The sequence below is a fragment of the Barbus barbus genome, assembly GCF_936440315.1.
Source record: "Barbus barbus genome assembly, chromosome: 11".
NCBI lineage: Eukaryota > Metazoa > Chordata > Actinopteri > Cypriniformes > Cyprinidae > Barbus > Barbus barbus.
In genome coordinates, this window is record NC_136739.1 from 14,646,669 (window position 1) to 14,665,813 (window position 19,145).

General features: G+C 39.7%; 1 protein-coding gene across 2 annotated transcripts in view; it reads right to left on the minus strand.

The window, feature by feature from the left end:
- Window positions 1–1,180: 1,180 nt before the first annotated feature.
- LOC306877293 (isocitrate dehydrogenase [NADP] cytoplasmic) overlaps window positions 1,181–19,145 on the minus strand; it is a 32,782-nt gene continuing 14,817 nt past the window's right edge. For both annotated transcript variants that reach the window (XM_079428976.1, XM_079428975.1), the window contains 4 exons: window positions 14,434–14,585; window positions 2,340–2,480; window positions 2,080–2,242; window positions 1,181–1,885 (listed from right to left, as the gene is read on the minus strand). In XM_079428976.1, the coding sequence (XP_079285102.1) occupies window positions 1,792–1,885; window positions 2,080–2,242; window positions 2,340–2,480; window positions 14,434–14,585 (550 nt within the window). In that variant the 3' untranslated portion in view covers window positions 1,181–1,791. The remainder of the gene's footprint in view (window positions 1,886–2,079; window positions 2,243–2,339; window positions 2,481–14,433; window positions 14,586–19,145) is intronic.

A 19,145-nucleotide genomic window follows, 5' to 3' on the forward strand; every position in this document is an offset into this window, starting at 1 on the left:
TGAATCCATAAAGTGAAATTTTCTTGACAGGTGATGCGTAATGAAATATTTTTGGGGCGGGGTTTTTATAGCAGTGGCCTTATAGTGACCTCAGCTTGTGCGTGTTTTAAATCATTAACGTCGGAATCACCACTGGCCTCTATTTCATATTCTTAAGGCTTTACTTCCTGCAGCACAATAGAAATCTTTACACTAACAAAGCCTGTGAATGAGTGTCCATTCAAACAGGGAGAATCCAATTATCACGGCACAATGGTGACAGTCTGAGGCATGATCTCTCTCTCTCTCTCTCTCTCTCTCTCTCTCTCTCTCTCTCTCGGGTAAACCATTGTCACAGATATCTAATAAAGTCAAGAACACTTAAGTGTAGGTAGCAGTCTGTGTTCAGACTGTTTGGTGCTCAGACATGCTCTAATAATTTTCCGGTCGCTTGGTGGAAGTCACGTTCATGTGCATGAAGTGATGATATTTTACAATGTTTTTAATGTTTTGATTTATTTTCCCTTCAATTAGGCATACTGATTCCAAAAACAATAAATATATGAATCATTTAATGTTTAATAGTGATACAAATAATAAAATAATGCAAATAAAAACGAATTAATTATTCAAAAGGCTGTCCGTCTTGACGTCATTGTGCTGCCATCTAGTGAATGAACTGTGAAACTCTTCAAGTGACAACATTATGATTTCAGTTAAAAATTATTTGTAATCCAGTATTCAATGTTTACTACTGTTCAAAAGTTCGGCATTGGTCAAATAAAACCAATAATATTGTGAAATATAATTTTTTTTTAAAGTGTTCCATTTTAATATTTTTTCCTGTGATGGCGAAGCTGAATTTTCATGATCCTTTAAAAATCATTCTGATGCTGATTTGGGTGATTGTTGATTATCATCAATGTTGGAAACATTCGTACTGCTTAATATTTTTGTGGAAATTGTGATTGCTGACTATCAATGTTGCAAACAGCTGTACTGTAATATTTTCTGGAAACTGTAATAATTTGTATTTTTTTCCAAGATTCTTTGAAAAATGTAAAGCTTAAATGAACAGCACTGTTTTAAAAGAGATCTTTTAAACATTATAAACATCTTTACTATCGCTTTTTTGTTCAATTTAACACATCCTCGCCAAAGTAACATGATCAGACAGTGTCAAAAAAACATACGAGATATTCTTCTTAAAAAGTCTTGTTTATTATTGATGTCATAATAACACAAGACCTGATCACATAAGCACACAGACTGACATAAACAGATCCATATAAGGAAATTCAATTGCAATGCAGTGACAGCGGTACTGAGTGAAGAATGAACAGGAATGTCTACCGGTGTGAACTACCAGTATTTCAGTTAAAAGCAGGTATTTACATTGTTAAGACCTAATCTCACTGTTCCTGGGACGGCTTTGAGAGTGGCTGCCCAAAGGCAAGATAACTACACACACAGACAATAAGGCAACAGGTGTTCAAGCACCTGAGAGATGACAGTAGCACAGTATTGCAATGATAAAATGTACAAACAGTGATACAATTTACTATATGAATGTTTCTAATTTGTTTTTAAAAGCATAATGAAGGGTACAGTGGCTCCTGCCATTTAGTTTCATTGTCCAGTTGAAAGTGCACTGCTCCCCCTACTGGTTGTAGTGGTAAAATCAGTCATTGCTCTGTTTTTGTTCCCAGTTAGACAGGAAATGAGACTAAGAGTCTGCGGCTTCAGGTGGATTGAGGGTTGAGTGTCAGTGTGTGTGTGTGTGTGTGAACGCCCCGTCAACACCCAGCAGCTTTACAGTTTGGGTTGGCTTGACAACTTAATCTTCAGATTCTCAGCCAGTTTGTCCAAGAACTCAAAAGTGTTGAGGTAATCCGAGCGTTTGACACTGTGGAAAAAGTAAACAGAAAAAAGTTAATACAAAAATAACTTTACACTGGTTAATAAAGTCTTGCTGTTATATTTTTATCAAGCATTTAACATGGAATTCATGCAGTCTATTGTAAATCTAATTGAAAAAAAACATCTTTTTAATGTCCCTCAATAAATACCAACTGTTCTAGAGCAAGATAATGGATGTACCTAGACATGCCCTTGATGCAGATGGCCAGGTCCTTGGTCATGAAACCAGCTTCAATGGTCTCGATACAAACGGCCTCCAGTGCCTCAGCAAACACCTGCAGCTCTGCATTCTTATCCAGCTCCGCCCGGTGTAGCAGCCCTCGTGTCCAGGCAAAGACAGAGGCTGATGGGACAATAAGATAATGAAAAACAGTTTCCTGTGCCTGATTTGTGGATTTTATTGATTAAGAGTGGTAGTGAAGTAAGTGTGTTTTCCTCACCAATAGGGTTGGTGGATGTCTCTTTGCCCTGCTGGTGCATGCGATAGTGCCGTGTAACGGTGCCATGGGCTGCCTCAGCTTCCACTGTACGCCCGTCAGGACACACAAGCACGCTGGTCATCATACCCAATGACCCATAACCTAGAAACAGAAGGTTTACTCACTACAAATTTCATTATTCTTTCAGAAGATTTTTACAGTGAGTAATATTTTAGTTTTGACTGAAGAAAGATAGATAATGAAAATCTTGTATGACATAGGGGTGAGTAAATTATCAGGAAATGTTTATTCTGGAAGTGAACAAATCCTTTAAGAAAGATTCACACCAAGCACCTCGAAAACATGCAATTTTAACACCATTATACACTACCATACAATAAAGTAGAAAAAAAGTTCTAATGCTCACCAAGGCTTATATTTGATCAAAATACAGTAAAAACTGTATTCCAAAATGTTTTTAAAATTTAAAACAACTGCTTTCTATTTTAATATACTGGATAAAAGCATTAATTTATTTAAAAAATAAAAAAAAATTATAAATACTTAAATGAAATAAATCTTATTACTTTTGAACAGTAATATGTGGCCTAATGGTTAGAGAGTCGGACTCGTAATCTAAAGGTTGCGGGTTCGAGTCTCAGGCCGGCAGGGATTGTAGGTGGGGGGAGTGAATGTCCAGTGCTCTCTCCACCCTCAATACCACGACTGAGGTGCCCTTGAGCAAGGCACCGAACCCCCAACTGCTCCCCGGGCGCCGCAGCATAAATGGCTGCCCACTGCTCCGGGTGTGTCTTCAAGGTGTGTGTGTGTTCACTGCTGTGTGTGTGCACTATGGATGGGTTAAATGCAGAGCACGAATTCCGAGTATGGGTCACCATACTTGGTAGTATGTCACTTCACTCACTACATTGAGCTTATCCTCCATATATATCAGGGGCGTTTCCTCCGAGGAGGCAAGGGAGGCTTCTCTCCTCAAAATTGGATGAGAAAATAATCGATATTACAAAAATAAAACAGCGCAAATACGACTAAATATGATATTAAAAGTCACTCGTTTTTATAAAGTAACTATCCAATAGCAACACCCGCAGCTAAAGTTACAGTGGAGGCTTGCCTCCCTTCTAGAGAGACCCCAAAGCGTGCCGTGACTTTTCCAGCTCATTGAGATGAATGGGGGAAAGTCGCGTAAGAGGAGGCAATGCCTCCATCACGCTATAATAGAGTGGGGGAACTATGACGTCACTTTGTAAGCGGATCAGCTGTTAGCATGAAACTGGTTCCTCGACAAAAAGCCAATAGGATTTTTCCATAGAGGTTTGCAAAAAATATGCTATGTGTTCACGAAACTTACACGTTTTGTCCATCAAGATAATCTTCATAAAATACTATAACTGACGAATTTTGAAGCTTAAATAAAAGCGCCAGAACTGAAAAGCTAAACTTAGGCTATAAACGAACTACAGCACCACGGTCGCTCGCCTTCAACGTCCCCACCACCGCGCTTCCGACAACTTTCTCAAACTTATTTTTAACGAGTTCAGTGAAAAGGATTTACTCTGTATCTGAATTTTAATCCACGCTACATGAACCGTTTCATATAAACTGGAATAAATACAAAACTATAGCCAAACTAAAACTGAACTGAGACATTAGTAATAAATAGCATAGTGAATAAATTAAATAATCTTAACTAAAGGACATAAGCATGCATTTCTGTTTATTTCGTAATAAGGTGCATTAAAAGTCAATAAATCCTTAATATGAATATTTTAATTAAAAACGTATCCCCACGTACTATTCAATAAAATTCTAGTGCATTTAATCTATTAAATAACAGCAGAGTGAGCAAGTTATATGATATGTTAAGATTACATTTATTTTAGTGAACAAAGTACCACATTTCAGCTCTCATTTTGTTATGTGGTTACACAAAATGTAATTTTAACCTTGCTTCTAGGAAATCCTCAATCTATATGCTTTCTAACAGCTTCATGTGGCTATAAACATTTACTTTTAACGTGGCTTTAAGTATTATGCATCTTTAAAGTTTCACTTTCACCATGTAAAGCCGGTAAATGTGTTTACATGTAATAATCGTAATATGAGTTTACCTTACGATGCAAACCAGAGTCTCTGCATCAGTAGGAAAGTGATAAAACGAGCATCTTCCCTCCGAAGACTTGTCGCATTTTGGGGCAAAGCAAAAAAAAAATTGTCGAACAACAATATAAAATGCAGGAAACTATTCATTGGTTATTCTACAATTAATTGAATTACAAATTACAGTACAACTGGAAAATACTGTAAATTGACAAACTGTTCGGCGTGATGACATTTAATGTTTCTGACAGCGCCTGTAGTCCCATTTAGCAACTTGTTAGCAACCATCTTTTTTAAGAAACATAACCGTTTAAAAAAAATGACGAGTGTGGTGTAACTGGTGTATTTCATGTCCTAGAATAAAACGTGAAGGTATCTTGAGCCTGTGTGAACCACGGACCTTATTTAAGGGATTTAACCAAAATCCCATTCAAAAAACCCATTGACTCTGGGACGATGGAACCGGAAGTGCTAAAATGCTAACTCACTTCTGGGTTTTTGCCTACAAAGTGACATCATAGTTCCAACACTCTATTGGATATGATCAGTTATGATTGGATGTGATTGGTTCTTGCAATAAATTGCCACTAATTGCAGTAGTATAATAGCAGAAAATCCATATATATATATATATGAAATTATCCAGCCATGGCTTCCTGTTTCACAGGAATATAAACAGGAGGGAAAGCAAAGCCCAAATTCCCTTAATCATCCATCACAATGAGAAAAACCAAAGAATATATTTCTGATGTGCAGCAAAAGATAATTGAGCTACACAAATTAGTGAAGTGGCTTTAAGAAAAGAGCTAGAGCAGTGAAAATTCCCATTTCCACCATCAGGGCAATAATCAAGAATTTCCAATCAACAGAAAATGTTACGAAACTGCCTGGAAGAGGACATGTTTCTATATCGTCCTAATGCATGGTGAGAAGGAGAGTTTGAGTGGCTAAAGACTCTCCAAGGATCACAGCTGGAGAACTGCAGAAAATAGTTGAGTCTTGGGGTCAGAAAACCTTTTAAAAAATTGTCAAACAGCCCCTACATCACCACATGTTGTTTGGGAGGGTTTCAAGAAAAATTCTCCTAGCTCATCCAAAAACAATCTCTAGCATATTCAGTTATCTGACATGACTGGAACTTCAAATGGGACTGGCTTCTATGGTCAGATGAAACTAAAAAATTAGCTTTTTAGCAGCAAACACTCAAGATGGGTTTGGTGAACATGGGGATAAAAAAGTACCCATGTGTACAATGAAATATACTGCTGTATTTTTGATGTTGTGGGCCTATATTTCTGCTGGAAGTCTTGGACATCTTGTTTAGACACATGGCATCATGGATTCTATTAAATACCAACAGATAAAAAAAATCAGTAAGTGACTGATTCTGTTAGACAATAATCCAAACACAAACCTCAAAAACAACACAAAAATGGGTCATTGATTACAAAACCAAGCTTCTGCTATGGCCATTCCAGTCCTCTGACCTGAACCCTGTAGAAAATGAGTGAGGTGAACTGAAGAGAAGAAGCACCAACATGGAGCTGGCAATCTGAAGGATCTGGAGTGATTCTGGATGAAGGAATGGTCCCTGATCTCTTGTCAGGTGTTCTCTAAACTCATCAGGCATTATAGGAATAAATTTAGAGCTGTTAAACTGGCAAATGGAGGTTTCAAAAAATATTGAATAAAATGGTGCTGTTAATTGTGGCCAATGTGTATTAGAGAAAAACATTCATTTCATAATGATATTTCCCCCCATTTTAAATTCTTATCCAATGAAAGGTTAGATTTTTGTGATTTTTTTAAATAAAAGATCAAAAGAATTATCAATGCAGATTCATTTTCACAGCTGCCTTTGATCATATTTACCAAGGGTGCCGATATTTTTGGCCATGACTGTATATATATATATAAACTGCCTCATTTTAAAACACCACCACACACCACTGAGATATATATATATATATATATATATATATATATATATATATATATATATATATATATAGATATACAGGGCTCCAGACAAAAAAAATCGAGTAAGGAGCCATTGGCTCCTATAAAAGAAAAACTTAGGCGCCAAATTATTTTTTTAGGTGCCACAGAATAAAAGTGGTTTATTTTATTATTATCATTTTATTTTCCCCCCCTATTTTAACATTTCAATCATTTTGTCATGTGTTTATGTCTTATCTTTTCTAGGCTTTATCAGCATTTTAATCCATCTTGTAGATGATCAGGTCGACCGGGGGACTAAGGTTCACTTAAAGCGTGAATTAAATGTCTTTTACAACTTGAAATATACAGTCACAAAGAATTGTTCGTTACACAGAATCTGTATCATGGACCATAAGCATCACTTGGCAACTGAGTGCAGTGCATCCTATAAATGTTGTCACGTCTTTCACACATTCAGTCTGTTTTTCTTCATTAGTAAAATGCAATTTTATAGGAGGAGTTGAATCATGTACAACAGAATAAGTAAAAATATTAATATGCAACAGCGCATAAATATAGCAAAACGCTCCTCTTTATAGTTATTTTTCTAGCTGACTGATGAGTTTATGGACACTGAGTGGTTATTCTGAGGTAAATGTATTACAATGCAATGTTTACAAGCTTTATACATTTCCTCAGTTTGAAACACTGAATGAGCTTTTACAAAACATTTCAGTAAGTTGTACTATAGGCTTTCTTATTGCCTATCTTTTGATCATGTTCATTTCATACTATAGTAGTAAATCTAAATATATAATGGGTTCACTTGTTGCTTTAACTGAGGTGCTAAAGAGATCGCGCCTGAGCATTAAGTGTGATACTCTCCGCTCGCGCGATCCGGACGCATACACGGACCGTGTGGACGCGGGGTACTGGTGTTTATATTACCGAAAGTGTGCGCTTGTGGTCCGCATTAAAGAGCACCCAAACCGCATAATTTAAATTTCGTAGCATTTTAAAGCTGATACTTTGTTTATTAAAAAGTAAGACAGCACAAAGCTTTTTGCGATTACTGGATGGCAAGTGTGCTTCAAATAACAGGAAGTCCATGCATTAACAGAACACAGCATATAGACTAAGATCTCGATAAGAAGAAGCCATATTAGTAATGATTATAAATGAGAATTGTTGACGATATTGCCAGTATCCACAGAGCTGACAGCTTTACCTGTTGAAGTTTGTTCAAGTTGTGCACGAAATAGACACGGCTTTTCTGCACTTGCACTTTGGGGCTGTTTACACCTGGTCACTTCATGCATTTTTTCCTGATCGGGTAGCTATCTGATCCTGAAAAGTCCAGGTGTAAATGCCGTCCGAAACGCATTCGAGACTGATATAAATCCAATCGCTCGAACCACTTCAGGAGGTGGTCTGGGCGAAACCGGACAAGTGTAAATGCATCTGGTTGTTGAAACCACATATGGTAATTTTACTCCTCCCATAATATTAAAATAATAGACGTGTGAGAGCGTTTTATAGGCTATATGGCATGTTATAGTCAGATATGACAGCGCAATGCAACAAGCATCACCGCGGATGAGTAGCGGAGTATTTCTTCAGCAAGCGACGCGCAAACTGAATGAACCTGAAAGTAAGTCGCAGACGCTCAACACACAATCTTCTTCATTAAAAGTAGCGAGACTAGCCTATCTTTCCAGTGCTGATGCCGCGCGCTCTCTTGTTGCGGTCTCTGATATTGAAATTAGCTGATAATTAATAAAATTATCCACTGCTTTCATTGACGTGAACTCGTTATATTTGCATATGAAGCGGGAATTGAAGAACGAATTTATATCCGTTTTGCGAAGACACATTTATGTGGCCAAGTGTAAATGGGGAAACGTTTTAACAAATCATATAGATATCCGATCAGAGAAAATGCATGAAGTGACCAGGTGTGAACAGTCCCTTTCAGGTCTCTCTCACTGCGTTCAGCAGACTGTGTGCGGCAGAGACGAGGACTGTTTGAAACTCTTTTCCAGTAAAACTTTGATGCGCATCGTCTTATGTAAGTTTAATACGTGAACATAACAAAAGATGTGAGCGCAAAACAATCGGGAAAAAAAGTCCTTTCATGCAAATTATATATAGTCGCCAGTGGCGACCTCAGCAAAAACTTCACTCGCAAATTAATATTTTTGGTCGCAAATGCGACCATTTTAGTCGCAGTTGGGAGCCCTGGATAGATAGATAGATATATATCTCTCAACACACACAGTGGTGTGAAAAAGTGTTGGCCCCCTTCCTGATTTTTTATTTTTTTGCATGTTTGTCACACTTTAATGTTTCAGATCATCAAACAAATGTAAATATTAATCAAAGATAACATAAGTAAACAACATGCAGTTTTTAAATGAAGGTTTTTTTTTATGAAGGGAAAACAAAATCCAAACCCACATGGCCCTGTGTGAAAAAGTGTTAGCTTTGGGGCTCACAGTGAGAGCCATTATCCACAAATGGGGAAAACATGGAACAGTGGCGAACCTTCCCAGGAGTGGCCGGCTGACCAAAATTACCCCAAGAGCGCAGCGACGACTCATTCAAGAGGTCACAAAAGACCCCACAACATCTAAAGAACTGCAGGCCTCACTTGCCTCAGTTAAGGTCAGTGTTCATGACTCCACCATAAGAAAGAGACTGGGCAAAAATGGCCTGCACGGCAGAGTTCCAAGACGAAAACCGCTGCTGAGCAAAAAGAACATAAAGGCTCGTCTCAGTTTTGCCAGAAAACATCTTGATGATCCCCAAGACTTTTGGGAAAATACTCTGTGGGCTGACGAGACAAAAGTGGAACTTTTTGGAAGGTGTGTGTCCCATTACATCTGGCGTAAAAGTAACACAGCATTTCAGAAAAAGAACATCATACCAACAGTAAAATATGGTGGTGGTTGTGTGATGGTCTGGGGCTGTTTTGCTGCTTCAGGACCTGGAAGACTTGCTGTGATAAATGGAAACATGAATTCAGCAGTCTACCAAAAAATCCTGAAGGACAATGTCCGGCCATTTGTTCGTGACCTCAATTTGAAGCGAACTTGGGTTCTGCAGAAGGACAATGATCCAAAACACACCAGCAAATCCACCTCTGAATGGCTGAAGAAAAACAAAATGAAGAGTTTGGAGTGGCCTAGTCAAAGTCCTGACCTGAATCCTATTGAGATGCTGTGGCATGACCTTAAAAAGGCGGTTCATGCTCGAAAACCCTCCAATGTGGCTGAATTACAACAATTCTGCCAATATGAGTGGGCCAAAATTCCTCCACAGCGCTGTAACAGACTCATTGCAAGCTATCACAAACGCTTGATTGCAGTTGTTGCTGCTAAGGGTGGTCCAACCAGTTATTAGGTTTAGAGGCCAAGCACTTTTTCACACAGGGCCATGTGGGTTTGGATTTTGTTTTCCCTTCATAATAAAAAACTTCATTCAAAAACTGCATGTTGTGTTTACTTGTGTTATCTTTGATTAATATTTAAATTTGTTTGATGATCTGAAACATTAAAGTGTGACAAACATGCAATAAAAAATAAAAAATCAGGAAGGGGGCCAACACTTTTTCACACCACTGTATATATATAAAACAGAAAATTTTCAAAAATCATGTTTTTTATTATGTTATCATGTTTTTTATTTTTTATTGTGTTTGTTAGATGTTTTTTTGTAACCCAGTCAAAATAACCCAACTGCAGTTTGATTGAGATTAACTGTAATGCACAAGGAAAAGAATGTTATTTCTGAGAATTGTTAACTGTTTAGCAAATGAACTCATTTTATATATATATATATATATATATACACACACATACACATACAGTGCCCTCCAAAAGTATTGGAACAGTAAGGCCAATTCCTTTATTTTTGCTGTAGACTGAAAACATTTGGGTTTGACATCAAAAGATGAATATGAGATGAGAGATTAACATTTCAGCTTTTATTTACAGGTATTTTCATCTGGATCTGATACACAATTTAGAAGATAGCACCTTTTGTTTGAACCCACCCATTTTTCATGTTACCAGAAATTTTGGAACAGATAGAATTAGATTAACATAGATTAAAGTGAAAAAGACTTAATATTTAGGTGCAAATCCTTTGCTTTCAATAACTGCATCAAGCCTGTGACCCATTGACATCACCAAACTTTTGCATTCTTCTTTTGTGATGCTTTTCCAGGCTTTCACCGCAGACTCTTTCAATTTTGGGGGGTTACTCCCTTCACTCTCTTCTTTAGCAGGTAAAATGCATACTCTATAGGGTTTAAGTGTGGAGATTGACTTGGCCAGTCTAAAACCTTCCACTTCTTGCCCCTGATTAACTCCTTTGTTGTTTTGGCACTATGTTTTGGGTCATTATCTTGCTGCATGATGAAGGATCTCCCAATCAGTTTGGTTGCATCTTTCTGTATTTTGTCATACAAAATATTTCTGTAGACTTCGGAGTTAATTTTGCTGCAGCCATGTGTTACATCAGTTTTTTTTTTTTTCAAGATTTTTTATTTTTATTCGTCACATACACAATTATGCAGAGTGTAACCAGCAGTGAAATGTAGGTCAGGTCCGCTCCAAGGACAGTGCAATTATATAGAATACAAACATTAAGAAAAAGAAAAGTAGAAAAAATTAAAGAATAAAACAAATATAAATGTGCAGGTCAGTATGTTGTTGACGTAAATAGTAATAAAAAGGAATGTGCAAAAGAATGTGCAAAAAAGTTGTACAGGGTATTTGAATAGCAGCAATATGAGGTAGAGAAAAATTATGAATAGCTTATTGATATGGTGATATTTACATCGAGTCAAGTGATGTTATGACACAGAGTTAGAGTTTAGGAGCCTGATGGCCCGGGGGAAGAAGCTCCTCCTAAGTCTCTCAGTTTTTGCCATCAGGCTACGGAAGCGCTTACCAGATGGAAGCAAAGTGAATAGATGGTTACCAGGGTGATTTGAGTCCTTGATGATTTTGACAGCTCTATTTTTGCAGCGTTTGAGGTAGATGTCCTGCATAGAGGGGAGAGCAGACCCTGAGATGCGCTCAGCTAACTCTCTGTAGTGCTTTGCAGTCCTGATTGGAGCCGTTTCCATACCACACTGAGATGCACTGAGTCAATACACTTTCTATGGTCCCTGAATAGAATGTTTTCAGGATTGCTGGTGAGACCCTGAATTTCCTCAGCTGTCGCAGATGGTACAGTCTTTGCCTGGCTTTCTTAACCCGTGTTTGGATGTGTGTAGTCCAAGTCAGGTTCTCTGAGATGTTTACACCGAGGTACTTGAAGCTACTCACCCTCTCCACAGGGGTCCCACTGATCATAAGAGGAGTGTAGGGCCGCTGCGGTCTCTTCCTAAAGTCCATGATCAGCTCTTTAGTTTTGCTCACATTCAGAGAGAGACAGTTGTCCTGGCACCATGATGTGAATCTCTCTACCTCATCCAAGTATGCAGTCTCATCGTTGTTGGAGATGAGGCCCAGAACCACAGTATCATCAGCGAATTTGATAATAGATGTGGAGCTGTGAGAGGACACGCAGTCATACGTGTAGAGAGAGTAGAGCAGGGGACTCAGGACACAGCCCTGTGGGGCTCCTACATTCAGGGTGATGAGTTTGAGGTGAACTGGCCAACTTTCACCACTTGAGGTCTGCCGGTGAGGAAGTCTTGAATCCAGTCACAGAGTGAGGAGTTTAGGCCGAGGTCTGTGAATTTAGAAGCCAGATTGATGGGGACTATAGTATTGAAAGCTGAGCTATAGTCAATGAATAGCAGACTTCCATAATTCCCATTGTTGCTGTCCAAGTGTGTGAGGGAAGAGTGGAGGACGTGAGAGATGGCATCGTCAGTGGATCTATTTGGGCGATAGGCAAACTGAAGAGGGTCCAAAGTATCAGGTATGGAGGAGCAAATGTGGCTCTTTACAAGCATCTCAAAAACCTTCATGACTATATATGTGAGGGCAACTGGGAGATAGTCATTCAGGCAAGAGGGTTTATTGTTCTTTGGCACAGGGATAATGATGGATTTTTTGAATGAGGTGGGAACCACGGAGATAGCAAGGGACTCATTAAAGATAGAAGTGAACAAACCAGCGAGCTGATCAGCGCAGGACCTCAGAACACGGACGGTTATCCCATCAGGTCCGGCTGCTTTCCTGACGTTCACTTTCTTTAGTGCCCTCCAAACCTCATCCTCTGACACAGTGATTACAGGATCATCGCTGCTCTACCTGCTGCTTCCTGACGCGTGGGACGGCTGAGTCGCGCCGCTGTCGTTGCAATCGAAGCGGCCGTAGAAGAGGTTTAACTCGTTGGCCAGCAACGGATCTGCTCTCACCTCTGCGGAGGATTTGTTTCCAAAGGCACAGATGGTCCTCAGTCCCTGCCACATCCGTCGAGAGTCATTGAGCTGGAAATGAGACTCAATTCTCTCTCTGTATCGGTGTTTGGCGGTTCTTACTGCGCGTCGGAGAGCATAGTACGATGCTTTGTACTCGCTCATATTCCCGGTCAGAAGAGCCTCATTGTAAGGCTCACAGTGCGCGTTAACCGCAGCACGGATTGTTCTGTCCACCCACGGTTTCTGGTTGGAGAATGTCCTTATAGTTATTGTTTCTGTAGCTTGCTCGGTTAGCGCGTTTACAAAGCTTAATGCTACATCCGTGAACTCGCTGACGTCAGAAGAACTCGCCCAGAACATGTCTCAGTCGACGTCATCAAGAGCTGCCTGCAACATAGCTTCTGAGTGGGAGGACCAGCGCGTCACTACTCTCTGCACCGGGGGGTCCTTTGTTTATATTCCGGTGTGAGGAAAATGGCGGCATGGTCCGATTTGCCAAAAGCCGGTAGTGAGCGGGCACAATTGTCAGCGGGCTAAATTGTCAGACAAAATATTTCTGTAGACTTCAGAGTTAATTTTGCTGCTGCCATCATGTGTTACATCATTAATGAAGATTAATGAGCCTGTCCCAGAAGAAGCGATGAAAGCTCAAGCCATTATATTACTTGTGTAATGTGTACTATAATGTACACCTGTGTACACTGTGTTTCAGATGAGCTTGTATGTTTGGGATCATGAGCAGATCCTTTCTTTCTCCAAACGTTAGCCTTTCCATCACTTTGGTCCATAAAATCAGTCCATAAAACCTTGTCCCAGAATTTTTGAGGCTCGTCTCCTATTCTTCTTGCTAATGAGTGGCATCTTCTGGTGTAGCCGCTGTACTTTTGTTCATGAAGTCTTCTGCAAACAGTAGATTGTGATACCTTCACTCCTGCCCTCTGGAGGTTGTTGCTGATGTCACTAACAGTTGTTTTAGGGTCTTTCTTTACAGATGTCACAATGTTTCTGTCATCAACTGCAGATGTTTTCCTTGATCTACCCGTTTGAGGTATATTACTTAGTACACGTGGTTTCTTTCTTCCTCAGGAGATTCCAAATGGTTGTACTTGCTATTGCCAGTGTTTGTGCAATGGTTTGATTGATTTTTCATCTTCATAATTGCTCGTTTTTCACCCATAGACACCTCTCTGGTTTTCATGTTGGTTACACGTCTAACTAACTATAAATGCAGTCTGCACGGATCTGAAACTGAGCGCAGACATTCAGTGCTATTTATTGTTTGAATAATCAATTAATAGGACATGCCAGAGCAACAAAATACACCTGTCAGTCACACGTTCCAATAATTTTGGTAACATGAAAAATGGGTGGGTTCAAACAAAAGGTGCTATCTTCTAAGTTGTGTATCAGATCCAGATGAAAATACCTGTAAATAAAAGCTGAAATGTTAATCTCTCATCTCATATTCATCTTTTGATGTCAAACCCAAATGTTTACAGTCTACAGCAAAAATAAAAGAATTGGCCTTACTGTTCCAAAACTTTGAGGGCAAAACATGCGTGTGTTCAATGCTACACAATTCATTCAGGTACCTGTTTTCAGACAATGTTTTGGCATTGGTGGTGTGCAAAAGATGATTATCAATTGTAATTTTACTGCAGTTTTACTCACCCTGAGCTACAGAGTCTGACTGCACATCTCCATCATAGTTCTTGCAGGCCCAGATAAAACCACCTTCAGACTTCATGGCCTGAGCCACCATGTCATCAATCAGCCGATGCTCATACCAGATACCTTTGGCCTCATACTGAGCCTTGTACTCTCTGCAACACACACACACACACAGTGTCAGAATGCTCTTTTATAATTTTTTTTCTGAATTTACTTTTCATTGTTTGCTGTTCAGTCATCTTCTGCAATGTGGGCATATGGGATTACGATGTTTGTACTTTGATGCCAGAAAATCTTTGAAGGAATTTTTTTTTTTATTGATTAACATTTACAGTTGGGCAAAAAAGTATTTAGTCAGCCACCAATTGTGCAAGTTCTCCCACTTAAAAAGATGAGAGAGGCCTGTAATTGTCATCATAGGTACACTTCAACTATGAGAGACAGAATGGGGGGAAAGAATCCAGGAAATCACATTGTCTGATTTTTAAAGAATTTATTTGCAAATTATGGTGGAAAATAAGTATTTGGTCAATAACAAAAGTTCATCTCAATACTTTGTTATATACCCTTTGTTGGCAATGACAGAGGTCAAACGTTTTCTGTAAGTCTTCACAAGGTTTTCACACACTGTTGCTGGTATTTTGGCTCATTCCTCCATGCAGATCTCCTCTAGAGCAGTGATGTTTTGGGGCTGTCGCTGGGCAACACGGACTTTCAACTACCTCCAAAGATTTTCTATGGGGTTGAGATCTGGAGACTGGCTAGGCCACTCCAGGACCTTGAAATGCTTCTTACGAAGCCACTCCTTCGTTGCCCGGGCGGTGTGTTTGTCATGCTGAAAGACCTAGCCACGTTTCATCTTCAATGCCCTTGCTGATGGAAAAAGGTTTTCATTCAAAATCTCACGATACATGGCCCCATTCATTCTTTCCTTTACACGGATCAGTCGTCCTGGTCCCTTTGCAGAAAAACAGCCCCAAAGCATGATGTTTCCACATCAGCTTCACAGTAGGTATGGTGTTCTTTGGATGCAACTCAGCATTCTCTCTCCTCCAAACACAACGAGTTGAGTTTTTACCAAAAAGTTATATTTTGGTTTCATCTGACCATATGATATTCTCCCAATCCTCTTCTGGATCATCCAAATGCTCTCTAGCAAACTTCAGACGGACCCGGACATGTACTGGCTTAAGCAGGGGGACACGTCTGGCACTGCAGGATTTGAGTCCCTGGCGGCGTAGTGTGTTACTGATGGTAGCCTTTGTTACTTTGGTCCCAGCTCTCTGCAGGTCGTTCACTAGGTCCACCCGTGTGGTTCTGGGATTTTTGCTCACCGTTCTTGTGATCATTTTGACCCCACAGGGTGAGATCTTGCGTGGAGCCCCAGATCGAGGGAGATTATCATTGGTCTTGTATGTCTTCCATTTTCTAATAATTGCTCCCACAGTTGATTTCTGACACCAAGCTGCTTGCCTATTGCAGATTCAGTCTTCCCAGCCCGGTGCAGGTCTACAATTTTGTTTCTGGTGTCCTTCCGACAGCTCTTTGGTCTTGGCCATAGTGGAGTTTGGAGTGTGACTGTTTGAGGACAGGTGTCTTTTATACTGATAACGAGTTCAAACAGGTGCCATTAATACAGGTAACGAGTGGAGGATAGAGGAGCCTTTTAAAGAAGTTACAGGTCTGCGAGAGCCAGAAATCTTGCTTGTTTGTAGGTGACCAAATACTTATTTTACCGAGGAATTTACCAATTAATTCATTAAAAATCCTACAATGTGATTTCCTGGATTCTTTCCCCCCATTCTGTCTCTCATAGTTGAAGTGTACCTATGATGAAAATTACAGGCCTCGCTCATCTTTTTAAGGCGAGACACGGCAGGCAAAAACATCGTTTTTTTTTTTATTGGTCAATTTTGAGATTTTTGGATATTTGTCTTCAATAACATGTCTTCTTTCAGACTTGTGGTGAAAAAAAGTCCGAAATACACATTTAGGTCTTTATTTTACTGCACTTTGTCTGTTTGCGTCTGTAGATTTCTCATAAATTCAACAAAAGTTGGCGTTCTAAATCAACATGCTGCTCCGCGATCTCTGCCTGTACCCAGTCATCACGTATACTGCTGGAAAGCTCTCTCTCTTCTCTACAATGCTGTCGGATCCAAATATGGTCATTTCCTTTCTATCAGCAACCAATCGTGAAAGTAAAAGAGGGGATTTAACTCTAAATGCGCAATCTCATTGGCTGAAGACAATTTCTGACAACGTGATTCGTTCAGAATCGTCACATGACATGGTATGCGTTGACGCTTCCTTGTTTGGTTAAGCTTTCCGCGGGATCTTTTGAGTGAATTAATGAAAATGACTTCGCGTCAATCATCGAAAAGAGTACAGCAGTTGTCACTTGCAAGGGGGAAAAGGAAAATTAGTGATGGATTACCCAGTGAAATGCCCGCCTCGGGAAGCGCATCTGAACGTAAGCTGTCGATGGGAGAATTTCTAATGTCAGAAATAGCCCAATACGTGTGGCTGTTACCACCTTCTAACATATTATAACATTACTGTAACAGTATTTGTTTTGTATGGATGAAATATTTATTTATTTATAAGAATAGAATAAAGTGCCATCTCATTCATTATGTTGTGGTGGTCAGTTTTACTTTTACAGTACAGATTTCTGTGTGCTGTATCTATAAAACAAAACAAATGAACAGTTATTGATACAATACACATTTCATTTTAGCGGCATAAATTGAGAGAGGTATTGAGTCACTTCACAGGACCAGGGAGCAGGTCAGGCAGGCTTATGCAGATATTGATGCAGATGTGGCAGAGTTGCTGAGAGAGGATGCAGATGTGGTGATAAATATCAGTGTGTCTTTTGATGGCACTTGGCAGAAAAGAGGGTTCACATCACACTATGGGATCGGGGTGTGCATCCATATTTTTACGGGACTGGTGATCGACTTTGAGGTTCTATCCTCCTATTGCCATGCTTGTGCCCTTAAAGAAGCTGCCAGGCATGAGGGAAAGATTACAGATGAGGAAATTGACAGCTGGAGAGAAACGCATGACTGTGCACAAAATTTTAGGGGCTCAAGCAAGGCTATGGAGCAGGAGGCAGCGAAGAGGATGTGGGCCAGGTCTGTGAGTCGCCACCAGCTGAGATACATTCAGATGCTGTCAGATGGGGACAGTGCTGCATTCAGGGAGGTGGTATCCCTCAACCCATACCCTGGGCATGAGGTAGTAAAATTAGAATGCATCAACCATGCCCATAAGCGTATGGGCACAGCACTACGAAAATTAAGTGCTGAACGCAAATTGGGGGGGAAGGGTCTGGGAAAATTAACGGCCAAAAAATGTAAAACATTACAAAATTATTGCAGGGGGGCAATTTTAAATAACCAGGGTTCCATAGAGAAAATGAAAAATGAGATCTGGGCTGATCTCCTCCATAGCATGTCCTGTGACGAAGTCCCCTTGCACACCAGGTGCAACCTGTCCTGGTGTTGGTATAGGAGAGCGGAGGAAAATGGAGAAACTCCAGAGAGCCACAGGCTCCATGCAGGAAACTTTTTGTCTCGGGAGGTGGGCCAGAAGCTGATACCTGTATACCACCGCATGTCAAGTGACAGCCTGCTGCAGCGCATGCAGCATGGTGGCACTCAAAATGCGAATGAGTGCCTCAACTCCGTCATTTGGGCCCGCTGTCCAAAAACAGTGTTTGTAGGTAAGAGTAGAGTTGAGGCAGCTGCAAGTATGGCCATTTCAACTTTTAATGAGGGGGCCTCTGCCATGCTTGCCATTATGGATAAGCTTTGACTGGAAAGCACTGTCGTTACCGTCACCACCATCAGGGAAACCGACATGCTGAGGATCACAAAAGCTGAATCCATCCGGTCTGAGAGTGTAAAACGTTGCAGAAAGACTCTGAGCACAGCTAAAAAGCTGAAAAGGCATCAGCAAGAGAGGGGTGAGGGGCCTACATATGGTGCAGGCATGGAGAGCTAGGCTTTCAACCCTCATGGGTGAACTTTGTGTTCCGATGGACATAGATGACTAGAGTTGCAGTTCTGATGATAAGTTTGTGTCTGTATTTGTGGTTCTCTGTGGTTAGTTGAAGGTCTTATTTGGCAATGTTGTTTTATTCAGTTGTCATTGTTCATGGTCTACATTGTTATAAACAATTACTTGGCCAGTTGTTTTGCTTGTTAGCAATGTTTTCATATAAAAATGTGTGGATTTTTACAATATAAATCTTTAAAGCCCGTTTTCTCAAAATGACTTTTCTCTCATACTCCAAGTCCGAAATCTCCACTTCAGTAGCACCTATATACACCAAACTTTCCAGTCTTGTACCTAGTTATATTATGAAGACAATTACAGAGGGATTTGTAAATATATTATTCCTAGCCTGATTTATATAACATTTTATTCCAAAAAACATGGCGAAAATACATTTTTTAAGGCTATTGACAGTATATTCTGATTTACAGGATAACAAAAGTAGATATCCATAAATCCCTCTGTAATTTTTTTCCCATCTCATATGTGAACACAATGAAAAAAGAATTTTGAACCTGGCTTTATCCAATTCTGAGATTTCGTTTTTTAAAATATATGCAAATTAGCGCATATTTAATTAGATACTGACTAATTTGCATATTTAAACATAAAATTACAGAAACTTTGTAATACATTTTTTTCTCATC